At 40.7% G+C, this 15,248-nt stretch overlaps 1 protein-coding gene across 6 annotated transcripts in view; it reads right to left on the bottom strand.

The window, feature by feature from the left end:
- NRG1 (neuregulin 1) overlaps positions 1-15,248 on the bottom strand; it is a 492,259-nt gene that overhangs the window by 10,459 nt on the left and 466,552 nt on the right. For 2 of the 6 annotated variants that reach the window (XM_083419878.1, XM_083419879.1), the window contains 5 exons: positions 13,044-13,067; positions 10,556-10,591; positions 7,863-7,965; positions 4,151-4,277; positions 1,360-1,490 (listed from right to left, as the gene is read on the bottom strand). In XM_083419878.1, coding sequence (XP_083276004.1) covers positions 1,360-1,490; positions 4,151-4,277; positions 7,863-7,965; positions 10,556-10,591; positions 13,044-13,067 — 421 coding nt within the window. The remainder of the gene's footprint in view (positions 1-1,359; positions 1,491-4,150; positions 4,278-7,862; positions 7,966-10,555; positions 10,592-13,043; positions 13,068-15,248) is intronic. The other 4 variants (XM_083419881.1, XM_083419880.1, XM_083419882.1 and 1 more) reach the window with 2 other exon arrangements.

Here is a 15,248-nt window from a genome sequence, read left to right on the forward strand (position 1 = left end):
CAGCCTTCAACTGACATAGTCTTCAAGATTTTACTGTCATAAAAAGGAACAAATGGTACTGCTCTGTGTCAAGGAAAGCCAAATTATATAAACAAATAAGAAATTATATGCTCTGAATAAATTATGAAGTTCACTATAAGCATATTTACTTGGAATTTATTCGGAATATCACTAACGGTCTTGCACATCCTCAATAAAACCTAATTGCTGGATACACAAACCACAGATAAGAGGGGAAAGGGTTGCTGTGGGAGAGAGGGGGGATACTGTAGCTTAAAGGTAAAGGGACCCCTGACCATTAGGTCCAGTCGTGGATGACTCTGGGGTTGAGACACTCATCTTGCTTTACTGGCCGAGGGAGCTGGCGTTTGTCAGCAGACACCTTCCAGGTCATGTGGCCAGCATGGCTTAGCCGCTTCTGGTGAACCAGAGCAGTGCATGGAAATGCTGTTTACCTTCCCGCCAGAGCAGTACTTTTTATGTGCTTTCGAACTGCTAGGTTGGCAGGAGCAGGGATCGAGCAACGGGAGCTCACCCCGTCGCGGGGATTTGAACCGCTGACCTTCTGATCGGCAAGCCCTAGGCTCTGTGGTTTAACCCACAGCGCCACCCACGTCCCTTGTCAAGCACATGGCAAGCAGCTAAATATGGTTGGTGGGACATGTTCACTTCTGTGGGTCACACATTGGGCAGGAATTCACTGCTCAACATTGTTATCGGAGGCATCATTGAGAATTAGGCATAGCCGAATTCCACACAACAACTTAATAGCAATGAATCTATTATTCAAAGGAATAATTGCAACATCCCAAGAACAAAAAATTGATTACCTTGTTACTCATATAATGTATTAGTCATTAACAATAATAGTGTGATCAAGGTGTGAGATTACTGCAATACAGAGCTTTCGGAACTTTTCACATTGGTGACACACTTTTTGGAAATGCATCATTTCAAGATACATTAATGCAGTTTTACTAGCAAACTGGAGGTTAAACCAACCCCTTTCCAGCCCCGGGGTGGGCGCAGGGAGTATTTGTGCGATACACCTATGCACTGCAGCCGACACACTAACCTGTGATGACAGACAGTTTGGAAAGCTCTTCTGCAACAGACATGGACTCTAAAATCATGGAAGGTTGACACCTGCTTTAGCCCTTCCCCTTATAAACCATATTAAAAAAGCAGCTTTTGTTGGCTAAGAATATGTGAACATTTCAGCAACCAGTAAAAAGTCTCTGGAATCAAAGATTTGTTGCAATCACCGGAAAGGTCCAACATGGTTAAGAGTTTACCAAGATGCACCTTTTCTTAAAAACAGGGAAAAAAACCCCTGCAGGTTTTATTTCAGCCTCCTACCTGTGACTAGGTGTCTGGGTGACCGTTGTGGAATGGTGAGTCGTTGAGGTATAGTGGCTTGTAGAAAATGATGTCTCTGTTTCTCTCTCCACAGCATGCTCACTGGATATTACATTTTTTGATACATATTGCTAAATAAAAGGGAGACATAACTCACATTTATAAGCACAACTCATACATCATGGATGGGATTCACCCAATTAGTCCTTTAAATGGAAGGGCTTCTACTTGTGTAACTGGCCTTTCTCCTCTCCCTCGTGGCCCCCCACCAGTGGCTTGTGTGTGTGTGTCAATCCTACACACATTGGTAGGATTGACAGAAAACTTGTACAGTGGTACCTCAGGTTACATACGCTTCAGGTTACTTATGCTTCAGGTTACAGACTCCACTAACCCAGAAATAGTGCTTCAGGTTAAGAACCTTGCTTCAGGATAAGAACAGAAATTGGGCTCTGGCGGCGCAGCAGCAGCAGGAGGCCCCATTAGCTAAAGTGGTGCTTCAGGTTAAGAACAGGTTCAGGTTAAGAACGGACCTCCGGAATGAATTAAGTACTTAACCCAAGGTACCACTGTAGTAAAAATTTGAACTATGGATTGACAAAGGATCTATAAAAATAAGAGTTATGAAAGAGATGCAGAGGGGAAAATCATTACATTAAGATCCACAATGGAGGGCAGCTAGGGAAGTCAAAAGGGATTATATGTTTATGTATTTAATTCACTTGTTTATGTAAAATAGAAAATGCAAAAATAAAATTTATGAATACTTCCACTGAAACTCCCTCCATCTTACAAACTAGTTCATCAGGGAGAAAGGTTTGGCTATCTAAAATTACAACACTAAAGGTGCTTTCTGATAACAGCACATCAGGCCAGAATATGGACTGGCTTTCTCCTAATGCTCTGGGTAACCAAGGGTAGACTTCTGAGTAGGGGCTAGGGATATGTTTTGACTTCCCTTTTCAAATACTTTCTCTCTCCACCCATAACAACTAAAAAAAATATGTTGGTCCCCTGAATTTCAGTGGTGAGGTGGCAATCTGTTCTTAAGTTCTTTGTGAAGCGTGTTAGGGGGCAGCATAAATTTCCTGTATTTTTACAAACTAGCCTTTCAAAATATTTAGTTTGGCCATCATTTGGGGACTTTATAGGAACAATAGAGCCTGAATTCTGGCCTATTCTTTCCTAATGGCTCAAAAAGCAATTGACAGAAGAAATAGTTCGCCTATGTGGTGCCTAAGTAACAGGCATAGTTTGTCTACAAATTGGCTCTCTCAGGGAATGATATAATATGAGAAATATCTGCATTGTTTAAACACAGAGAACAGGTGAAATCCTTTGTCCACTGGAATTGACTGCAAAACTCTTTTTGACTGCAAAGATCCTTAGGATTACCCCCAAGGTAGCTCTGGTTCATCTGTAAAATGTACTGCTAGCTGAGTGCTATTTTGGTTCTGTTCAGGAGTTCACCCATTCTTTTATCTTTAATCCATAAATCAGGTTTCTTGGCTAGTAGGCCATGGACTGCATTCAACTCTCATTGTCATTTTTTTTAAGCCTTTCCTTTGCTCAGAGTGGCACCTGTCAAATGAGGTGGTGCTCTGCACGTCTAATCTTGCAAGCACCTCTCCACTTCTGTTCTGGCCAGCAGACATAGCTCCTTTCCAACCTGAGAATGTCTGAAAAAGCTCTTCAGTAGCAGTGGATTGGAAGCTGCTTCTCCTTTTGCCAGCAGGCATGGATTTGGAGAAGTCACATTATTAATGCTATTTATGCACTCAGCTTAAGCACTGTGTGTACATTGAGTAACATAGCCAGTAGCTCCTCCATATTCATGAAACACTTTCTTGGGAGTAAGTTTGGGCTCTAAAGACATCTTGGAAGCATTATGAGGGCAGAACCTCCACTGAAATGAACATGAAGAAGAAGAGTTTGGATTTGATGTCCCGCTTTATCACTACCCGAAGGAGTCTCAAAGCGGCTAATGTTCTCCTTTCCCTTCCTCCCCCACAACGAACACTCTGTGAGGTGAGTGAGGCTGAGAGACTTCAGAGAAGTGTGACTAGCCCAAGGTCACCCAGCAGCTGCATGTGGAGGAGCGGAGACGCGAACCCCGTTCACCAGATTACGAGTCCACCGCTCTTAACAACTACACCACACTGGCAATATTTTACATGAGCTATGTATGACCAAGGACAGCTCTTTTACTTGAAACAAAGTGATGGCAGGCAAAAGAACTGCAACAACATCTTATCTACTTTCTCAGAGCACCAAGGGCATGGTTGCTCTTGTGATTAAAAGAGTGAATGAACGTGGGATCCACACAGGATATGGCACATCCTTTACTTCAACCATGGGAATATTCCCCCTCAAAAAAAGAAAGTCTGTAAATTAGAATTATTCTGAGTTACATTCATAAGAGCCAACTCCTAGGGACTTAGGGTCCCTTCGGCATCCTCCATAAAATATTTTAGAGGGCTGAGCCCCTGCCAAAAGTTAATGAGTATTGTTATTCAAATGGTGTGCATCTTGTGATTGATTATACAGGGTGGAGCATACCTGGCCTCCCCCATATTTTATTCAGGTTGGCACACCAGTTACATTGGAAAACTTTCTTCGCTCTTACAATTGCTTTTTTAGGTGGTCGTGGTAGAATAACAAGTTATTTGGGCGGGGGGAGAGAGAAGCATGCTTATCATTTCTACCTGATAACTGATTAAATGGTTCTCAAATAAAAACTGGTGATGAAGTGATGAGCTACACTTTGTGGCGCCACTTGCGCAAAACTTACATTCACCAGCTGGACATTTTCTGGCGGCGGGTGAGGGTGGTGAGGCCCATTGGCCATATTGACTCTATGGTTGCGCTCAGATCGAAGGCCTTGCCGGAGGCGGTCGTGCAACTTTTTCCGCTGTTTCCTGCGTTTCAAATAAAGAACAGCTTTAATAGTCAAACGGACAAAACAGTTCTGCTCTGCAGCCATATTTGACCAGCACATTCCCATACATGGATTATCTGAACGACAAGAAACTGCAAGAGATCTATACGACGTGAAGAGTTCAGGACTTCCAGAGCTCCGTCAGGCTTATGAGGAGAGAAGATTTATCGGGAAAGGTGTTCTACCTTCCAAAATGAACTGCCTTTCTGAAACTTTCACAGTCTGTTGCTCTTTTGAGATCAAAGGGGGCAAGACAGCCATGGATTTCAATTGGGAAGCAAGACCCTATGATATACCGTATTTTTTGCTCTATAAGACTCACTTTTTCCCTCCTAAAAAGTAAGGGGAAATGGGTCTGCGTGTTATGGAGCGAATACAGGCTGTGCAGCTATCACAGAAGCCAGAACAGCTTTCACTGCGCAGTTGCTGTTCTGGCTTCTGAGATTCAGAATATTTTTCTTCTTGTTTTCCTCCTCCAAAAACTAGGTGTGTCTTGTGGTCTGGTGTGTCTTCTAGAGTGAAAAATACGGTATTCATTATCTGTTCAAGTTCACCCTTGTTTCTTTGTCTCTATCCAAAATGTGCACTTCATATGTTTTGGAAGGTGCTTGGCATAATGCCCAAGGACTTTCAATGGAGCATGATCATGTTTCTCCCCTTGCCAGTATGCCTATGACTTTAATAGGTGGGCTTTAGGAAACTCAGGTGGCAGAATGGGTCAGTGTATCCGGTTGTTATCCCACCCAGGGATGGCTGTGGGCAGGATTCCTGCACTGCAGGGAGTTGGCCTAGATGGCCCTCTGGGTCCCTTACAATTCAGTGAAAACAATGCTCTTATCTCTTATCTTTACAGGAGAGCACCATTCCCAACAGCAGCTAGTTTCTTGTACAGTATCTACCGTATTTTTCGCTCTATAAGACGCACCAGACCACAAGATGCACCTAGTTTTTGGAGGAGGAAAACAAGAAAAAAAATATTCTGAATCTCAGAAGCCAGAACAGCAAGAGGGATCGCTGCGCAGTGAAAGCAGCAATCCCTCTTGCTGTTCTGGCTCCTGGGATAGCTGTGCAGCCTGCATTCGCTCCATAAGACGCACACACATTTCCCCTTGCTTTTTAGGAGAGAAAAAGTGAGTCTTATAGAGCAAAAAATACGGTAGGTGCAGAGGCCCTTGCAAGGCTTTATTCTGAATTCATGTGCATCTTATCGCTTTCCTGAAATAACCTGGTTATCCTGATGCCTGCCTGCAATATAATGTACAGCTGTGGACATGTACTGACTTCAGCTGTGCAAAGAGAAGAAAAGAAACTCTTTTTGTACAGCAGTCATATATTTTAAAAATGTAAGCTGTTTCAAAATGCTTTTAAATAAAGTAAAATCCAAAGGTGGTAATTCTTATGGTTTTAAGGTATGAACTTTGTTCAGAAAGATGCAACTGTTTTTTACTGAGCTTTTCCCCAAGCTCTGCTGCCAGAGAAAGTGCTGAATCACTCGCTGGCCTGTGCTGAACTATAGATGGGAGGAGAATACTGCATCAACTGCAAATTCACCTGAGTCAAGGGATACAGCCGCAGCGAAGAAATCTGCTTTATTATATAATATTATAGTGTATGTTTATATTGGTTTGACTCTGCACACGAAGGTTAACGCTGGCGTTCCCTTGATTAAGAATAGGTATTCTCATAGCAGGAAATGACTGAATGATCCCTCACTAAAACCTTTATGAGCTGCAAAATAAGTGCATGTGTTTTTCTTATTTAAATTTCATTAATAGGAAAGTGTAGTGGCATTTCCAGTGGCAATGTTAATAAAGTGATAAGGTGACATCACATAACACTGACTCTTCCAAAATGTTCCATCTGTACAGCAGTTAATTCAATGAAGAGGCACCGCTGCAAGGAACAGAATGCGCATTTAGCTTTTGCAATACTTTTTTCTTTTCTGTTTCCATTTAGTGATTTGCTTTTGTGTTTTTTTTGGTTAGCGAGTGCCCTTCATGTGCAGAAAAAAAATGGCCCATTTCCAATACAGAGATGAAACAGAGTTACCTACCCTCAGCAAGTAAACACAATGATGGGCTGCTCTAAGAATAAGCAATTCTTATTCCAATATGCTTTAAATCCCTATATTTCTCTAAGAAATATCCTCCAATTTTAGTTCACAAACAAGTGTGGCTCTGTCATCAGTTTAGGAAACACTGCAATTAGATTATGGCCCATTTTGCATGTAAAATTTAGCCAGCCCATGGCTTAGCATGAGCAAATGAGCAGGTTCTCAGAATGAAGTTCACAGCTGCAGTGCTCTTCCCCTAGTCCAGCTGCTGCCATGCAATTTAGGCTTAGGGTTATGTTCAGACTGGGTGTATGTATTTCAGAATGTCAAGAGGCACAATAAATAGATCAGAGTTTAACCATGGGCCAGGTGTACAATACAAGAAAGACACAGCTCTGGAGCCATTTTTGTTTGAAGTAATAAATCTTAAGTAATAAGACTTTCATGCAGGTACATCCAAAATCCGTTTTGGGGGCCTAATCTGGCCTGCCAGTCGATTTAATCCGGCCCCTGTGGCAGTTTATTTCCTGGGGTAAAATCCTAAAAACCTCAACAGTTTCAATCCTAAAAAAAGCTGTAACGCTGTACTGTTTTTAACACTTGATTGGGAGCTGCCCAGAGTGGCTGGGGAAACTCAGCCAGATGGACGGGGTATAAATAATAAATTATTATTATTATTATTATTATTATTATTATTACTACTACTACTACTAAGTAACTTTGGGGTAAAATCATAAAAAAGGTCAACAACTTCAATCCTAACAAAAAGGTCAGCAACTTTGGTTGGCCCTTCACTTCATCAAATCTGGCCCTCTTTGAAAAAAGTTTGGACACTACTGAAGGCTGCCAATTCATGGGGTGACAGATCAATTACCTAACATACTGAGCTAGTATATTAAAGTGTGGATGAGATTTTTGGATTTAAACCTGGTTCAGGAGTCATCCTACAGCATGATTAAGAACTTTCTAAGAATGAATTTTAATTCTGAAGCCCTGCAGAACAGATGGGACACTTAGGCAGTTATCTCAGTGGGTCATGAATTAGATTAGAAAAATCTAAGGGATCGTCTCCTCATATACAAACAATCCCAGTAACTACCTGCCTTGTTGGTTGTAGCAACTGCCCTGTGGAGCACCCTCCCATCAGATGTCAAGGAAATAAACAACTATCTGACTTTCAGAAGACATCTGAAGGCAGCCTTCTGCCCAGAGTGGCTGGGGCAACTCATTCAGATGGGTGGCATAATAATAATAATAATAATAAAATAAAATAAAAATAATAAACAATAACAATAATAGTCTTCTGAGGGATCATCTCCATAGGATTTTTTTGGTGATTATACAATATACCACACTCCAGCTTCACTATAAGGTTGCAAATTAATTCTTGAGTTTATTTAGCTGCTTAATCTTGCACCAACAGTTGCAAGCACATTTCTTAGCCTTTTGTTATGACAGGGTCCCGATCCCTCAGTGATAAACACAAATATAGAAAGGAAGAGGAAAGTTTACTTGGTTTTGCAGTAGGCCACAACACACATGATTCCAACTACTAGGAGAGCAATGCAGATGCCAGTTATGGTCAACACCCTTTTCTGGTAGAGTTCCTCAGCTTCTAGAAAGGGGCAAAAAGGAGAAGGTTACAAAATGTACACTAGATAATAAAAGACAGAGCAACCAATGCCACAAACAATTATTTTACAATCTCACGCAGTGAAATCAATGACACAATCACCATACAAAATTAAGTTTAGAAATTAAGATCGAAATGCAATACTAGGGATGGAGGAATATGAAGTTTGAAATAAATATAATTCAAATTAATTTGTACTTGTAGTTCAAAAATTCTGTCTTTAAAAATAATTTTAATAAAAATTTAGAAAAACAAAAAATTATGCAAAATAAAATGCACTGATAGAACAACAATGCATGTAGTGTAGAAACAGGTTTTTCCTCCTTGCAAAGAGAGCTGGATGAAGATAGCTTTACAGCAATTTTTCCCACGAATACAACAATTTTCTCCCCCCTTTCTTCTTTGGCATTTTAAAACACATTGCTGCTTTCCCGGTATTAACTTAGATCACAGCAATCTTTACATGAGAAAAGTTACCATTGTACGTTTGAGTTTGGCTTGCAATTACGCCACCGGTGAAAATTGCACCGCTTTTAGAGGATTGCTAATGCAGTTTATCTGCTAACCCCAATTCTTTCCACTGGCCCCAAAGTGGCTGCAGCAATAGGCAGCAATGCATTGTATCACATAGATATTGCTGTGCTTACTCAAATGTCATAACTGTAGCAAAAAGAACAGTTGCGTGAAGAAGATCTGTTCCACTGCAATGACCTCACTCAAGTGATATTTTATCATTATTAAGTAATTCTTAGGGCAAGCAATGTTTGGTTTGGAAAACCCCCCACCACATTCCATTGTCTGTCACACTTGGCAAAACATCATTTTGTATGTTGAACAAAGGAAACGTTAGAATTAGAACATTGATACTAACTGTATCAATGGAACTTTTTGTTTCCTCTATTCCTTTTGTGGTTTGTATTTTCAGGACAAAATTGTGAAACTGTTACATCATCCTGATAGAACAAAACTAACGTAACCAAGGTGTGAGGATCCAGCAAGGAGTTGCAGAGATGGGGAACCTGTGGATCTCTGGATGATGTAGGGCACCCAACTCCCACCAGGTCCAGCCAGTCAGGAATGTTGTGGTCCAACAACCTCTGGAAAACCACAGGTTCCCTATCCCTGAATGAATGGAGCACTGCTGATAAACATAAATGCTTAAATTTAAGGGGGAAAGAAAAAATAACTTCAATTTCTTTTGGAAATGAGGTTACCGTCAATGGGACAGAATCTGAAAGTCTGCTACTTTTATGCTTAAGAGTCTGTTAGTGTTTGGCAATTTCCTGGCCTGCTGATCTTTGTATGTTTGCAGATAAGACATCTGCTAGGATTTGCTTTGCCTTCATCTGTTCTCTCCAACTGGCCTGTTAGGTCCCAAATTCTTCACCTCTGCCGTCACTGTTGCTCCTAAGAGTGTAAATATTTGCTTAGACATTGACCCAGCGTATAGTTTGATTACATCATAGTGGGCACTGACCAATACTTGGCAGCGTGTGCTGATATGCTGCGGTGTATCAGTTGGGGAGGAAGGAACTTCTATGAAGTGCTGACTGTGCCTGGAAGAAATTTTGCTTTCCTTTCATGGCATTTTGGAAAACGTAGTTTGGCTTCTACATGTGCACTGGTGTTCTTGCATAGATAGTTTTGTTTTTCATGGCACATCTTTCTAAGTGGTATTTTTCACTGCCCATTTCTTTCTAGACAAATAGATTAAATGGAGATTCCCCCCCCCTTGTACTTATCTATTATCCTCAGGCTTTGCCTGTGTGGAGTTTTATTTGTATCATAGATTAAACAACAGTTACCAAAATGTTTAATGGATAATTGAGATTTCTAGGCTCTCTAGCAAGGCTACTTTATTTTTTATTAGATTTGGTATTGCCCCTTTTACGTTCCTTAAAATGAATTCAATTCAATGGGATTTATTCATTGAGGACTGAACAGAGGATCACAGGCATACCCTCTTTCCCTTCCCTTCCCACAACCATAACCCCTCTGAAATTAGTTTTTCTAATTAAAAAAAAAGCCATGAGAGGCATTACACACACTTCGTGGATATCATCTAGTTTGTTTCTGAGACATACTTCAAAGAAATAGGGCAACTTGAAATTTACTATGAACCAAGACTGGAATTAAAAAAAACCTTTCATCTCTATGATACAATGCATCCTATTGTTGGATGAGTTATTTTCCTACAAGCCAATCCCAATGTAAACATCAGTTAACAGGCTTCTGAACATATTCAGGCAAAAATTAATAGCACTACTTATTAAAAGAGGGAAGGAAGGGTCAGTTTTGTGAGAAAAGAAAAACTAGAACATTGAACTGATTATACAAATAAAAATCCAAGAAAAGGAAGTTAAGGTAGGGAAGCAATCACAAATATATGGGAGAGAAGAAAAAGAGAGGAACTGAAGGGAAAGAGAAAGTTAAAAGTTTGAGAAGTCAACTATAAGCCTGGCACAGCATGCTTGATAACTGGAAAAAAGAGTGAAGGAAAATGCTTGAAAATAAGATTGAAGCAGAGTTTGAAGGGATTTCACATACAGCATAACTCCTAACCTATGCTCACCTGAAAGCACTGACTGAGCAGCCAAGCACCTGGAGTCTTATAATGTTACAATACAACAAGAGACAGAAAGGTCATGCTAAATGCAATCCAGTTAATTAGTGCAGTTCAGAAAGGGTTAACATAGAATTCTGTTTGTAGTTATCAGTTATTAACTTGTGAAAATAGTGTTTTCTCCTCCCTCCTGCCCACGACAGACCAGGGTTACGGTTACACCAATGCCAGGGAAACCATCACCAATGGCATCTCCTATGGCGATCTCTCCCTGCAATAATGTGTTGCAGGATGCAGAACTGCCATGGGGCAAGTACTCCTAGATATTACTACATGCAGAGGCTACTTCACGGGAATGCTGGCTTTGGTGGCAATCCTGTGTCCAGCTTAAGATATAACATGGCCGTGACTATGGAAAAGACAATAAAACGTTTGTAAAAACGTAAACCGTTTCGCTATCGTTCCGAGTCAGCCTCTGTCTTATTAACAAGAAGCCTCTCAGTCTGTGTGGCGTCCTCAAGGCATAAAACATGCTACATGTGGTGAACTGTGTATCTTCTTCTGATATTTTCTGGAAAGCTTTTATTATTACTTAAAAGCCAGTAATCTGAACAAATGTGTTACAAACGTTCTTCCTGGTGGACCTGCGCTCTCCTTCCTTGTCCTTTCACTTCCTCACTCTTGCAACGTCCTCGACAGTTTCCAAGTTTATAATCATGCAGCTCGTTCTCACACCTGCCCACTCTCTCTTGGTGCCAAAATGGAGGAAACGTTTTGCAAACCCTCCATAAAACCACACCCCCACTTTTGGGTGATTTCGTGCCTTTCTAAGAGGGTTCAATCATCTGTGCGAGGGAGTGGGTGCCATGAGGGAAGAACGCTTACTTGCCCCCAGTCCAGCTGTGCGTGTTACAGGTTAATTGCAGTAGACTTTGGATGGGGACGTATATCTGAATACACATCACCCAGCTGGAAATAATGAGGAACAGCTGGACCTCATCTACATTCTGCTGCATCTGATTAGCACTCTGCTGAAAATTCCTCCTGCAGCATTATTATTATTATTATTATTATTATTATTATTATTACACTGGGTATGGCCAGTGTAAGGCTTTTTATTGTCCTTATCCTACTTTAAAAATCATCAATCAGGTGCGTCCTTTCCTGCTATAAATAATCTCTCCGGTGGTTTGCACGCTCCAGTGGTCTGGACTTCTATTAAGCGTTGTGCTTCCAATATTATATTTTGGGCTAGTGCTCAGAAACGCAAGCAGTGCAACACACACAACATGTGTATTCATTGCCGCAGAGAACATTATCTGTTTTAATGACATGAGGATCTGAGCCCACAGAGGGTCCCAACGTGGAGCAAGAAGAATGTCAGGTAGGCTGTTTGCGCACAGTCACCAAGCAGTTGGAAAAATATGGGACCAAAGGATAGCAAACATATCCTGCAGAAAGCCTTTTGCAAAGCAATAGGTGAAGGTAAAGGGACCCCTGACCATTAGGTCCAGTTGTGGCTGATTCATCTCACTTTATTGGCCGAGGGAGCCAGTGTTCAGCTTCCAGGTCATGTGCCCAGTATGACTAAGCTGCTTCTGGTGAACCAGAGCAGCACACGGAAACGCCGTTTACCTTCCCGCCAGAGTGGTACCTATTTATCTACTTGCGCTTTGACATGCTTTTGAACTGCTAGGTTGGCAGGAGCAGGGACTGAGCAGCGGGAGCTCACCCTGTCGCAGGGATTCGAACCTCCAACCTTCTGATTGGCAAGTCCTTGGCTCTGTGGTTTAACCCACAGCGCCACCCGCATCCCTTGCAAAGCAATAGGTCACAGCAAATCATGTGAAAAGGCTTCAAGTAGAGGTCTCTGGTCTGTACTAAAACTGCTGCAGATGTTCCTTGCTACACTTTCCCTGTGCTTTGCCTTACATTGCCTCTGTTTTACCTGGTTTTGCTTCACATGCTAGGCACTGCCCATGCTCGCTGAATACATGGAAGAAGTCAAGCCCACAAGTCCTTCAATCTGCAATCCTCAAATCCTCTATTAAAGAATTCATTTCAGCAGGATTTGTGGTGGTAGAATGGTGCAAGTTTCAAGTTTTCCCTAACAAAATAAGTCTCCTATGTCCTAAACAGTAATCTTGCCATTCTACAGAATGGCCATTCTTTCTTTCTTTGTGACAGATGGAAATTTGGCAGGTGCTTCCAAGACAGGACAGCAGCAATACTAGATTGTAGCAAAAGCAAGTTAGCCAAGAATTTGAACAGGAAAAGTAAATTTCCAGTGTTTTATGGCCACCTCAAGCATAATCCACAGTTTATACATGTTTATGTTAAGTGCAGATAGGGAGCTGGCAAAAACTGTTATAGCTGTATGATCCCTTCTAAAGCATAAGGAAGTTGGTTAGGAATTGAAGGGAGAGGGGGAAATAAAAAGGTTTTCAATCTCTCAGGGTCTAAAATCTGCAAGCTAAAAGGAATGATTGGTCCATACCCATAAATTCAATCCCAAGATGCTCTGCCAATGCAGAAAGTTGACATAAAAAGAAAGAAAAAGGAAAATAGTTTCAGAAAAGATCAATACACTGTACTGAAAAAAAACAAATTACACATGGATATTATATCTATTTGGTGTTTGCACACGGAGACAGGACAAATGGCATGAGGTTAATGTGGCAGAGTTCATGTAAGCTTTGGCAGGCTCTTGTGTCCATTTGTGAAATGATTGTTTACAGCAAATACACACTGGCATCTGTATATAATCTGGAAGAACACGGTGAATGCACCAGTTTATGCGAACCCTTAAATATATTTCTGATATATCATGGTGACGGACTGTTTGAACTGTTTGTTGTAACACCTGGCTATTGTAGCATCTCCCCAACATGTGGATTTAAAACATCTGTATGTGAAATTTGCTAATCTTTGGCCTGGAACTCATAGTGGGCGTTTAAAATAGTGACCCTAGCAGGGCAAAGTCTTCCTGCTTATGTTTCTATATTTCCCTTCTTATGCTGGGCTGTATCAAATTGACTTTCAGTCTATTACACAGAGTGATAAATTGAACCCGGGAAATTTACTAGTTAAAATAGAACCAAGTTACATTTTCACAGTGCTTATGTCTGAAGGGAAAGTGCCATCTTCTTTGTCCATTGCCTTGTAGAGCTAATTGGTTTCACATGCTGATCAACTAGGTAGATTTATATTTTAAAGGCACAAATGTGAAAAACACTACTTTTATCTTATCGTCTGGGATGGAAGTCTCAGAAGAGGAATTAGGAACGGAGGAAACTGCTTGAAAAGGAATAGAGTTGCTAGGATCTCATTTTAAAGCAGCATTCCTCATTGCAAAACATTATGGCACCAGAACATTTTGACTGCGCTGAAAATTACTGGGGATACAACTCATTTTCCTATGTTCTTTACATTTTATTATAAACTGGAAATAAGAAAGAATGTATCTCCAGTAACAGAAGGGTTTGGAGCAGAAAAATAAAGTTTGGGTCCAGATTAGACGCGGCAATTTTTTGAGTGCCTAAGTCTCTCACACTGGTACTCTGACTAATCAATGAAGCAACACCTAAATAATAGTACCCATGGAGTTAGTTTATATGGTTCCTTTAAAATTGTCTTCGGCCAGTGCTTTTTTTCTGTGGGTATGCAGGGGTACACATACCCCTAAACATTTTGTGAATCGAAGTTTGGCCTCATTGAGGGGCAGTATTTCAATATGAGTAGGAAAAGGAGAGTACCCCTAAACATTTTTTAAGAAAAAAAGCACTTTCTTCGACAGGCTGCTAAGTCTGGAAGGCCAACAACAGTGGGAATTACATGTGTGTGTAGCGTGCACAAGAGCATATTTTATAAAACATATGGTTGCCCATATTACATTTAATCCTTATTTCCTACACCAAAATGTTACTACTCTGCTTACCTCTAGATCCCCTCTCTACATCTTTAAAAACAACCACCTTTTCTGTCCCTCTGTATTTAAATAAGACCAACATTTATTTACTCTGTTTTAGAAACCTAAGGTAAATAATTATACATGGTAAGGGGGGTGGTGGGGAAATTTGCCCTCCCAGCAATCAGTAACATTTTAAGGGTTTAAACGAATCTGAATTCAGAGATTTCCCCCTACAGAGCCAGTATTACATGCCTACATGAACACTACTAACAATATATATTAGTTGCATAGAAAGCTTGGTTGAGTCTTCAGTAGAATTAGTGACATGCTCATGCGTATATATTACTGCATTTACACTAGTTTGTAGGCAAGGAGGGCAGGCTGAATGGAAATTAATTCCAGTGAAAGTAACTCATTTCAGACAGCTTCTATTTGAAATAATTCAACGGGAGATTGGTACTTAAAGAAAATATATTCTGGCACGTAAACCTTGGCCAAAAAGCATGCAAAGGAAACATGCATCGCTCATTCTGACTCCAGAATAATATATGTATCACTCCAATTGATATTTGATATTCATGGTGACATTCCCCTGATTTTTAAAAAATAACCCAGATAGCCGTGCTTTGTTATATATGTATTCTAATTTACTCTGCTACTGTTCTCTTAATATTTCATCATTTGTGATATATTAGCAACAAAACTTTAAATACAGTGAACAAAATCCATCACCATGAGGGCACGGCAGCCAATGCATGCGAGAGTTGAATGTAGATTCAACTGAGCTTTTTT

This window comes from Podarcis tiliguerta (genome assembly GCF_965153285.1).
Source record: "Podarcis tiliguerta genome assembly, chromosome: 17".
In the NCBI taxonomy this organism is placed as follows: domain Eukaryota; kingdom Metazoa; phylum Chordata; class Lepidosauria; order Squamata; family Lacertidae; genus Podarcis; species Podarcis tiliguerta.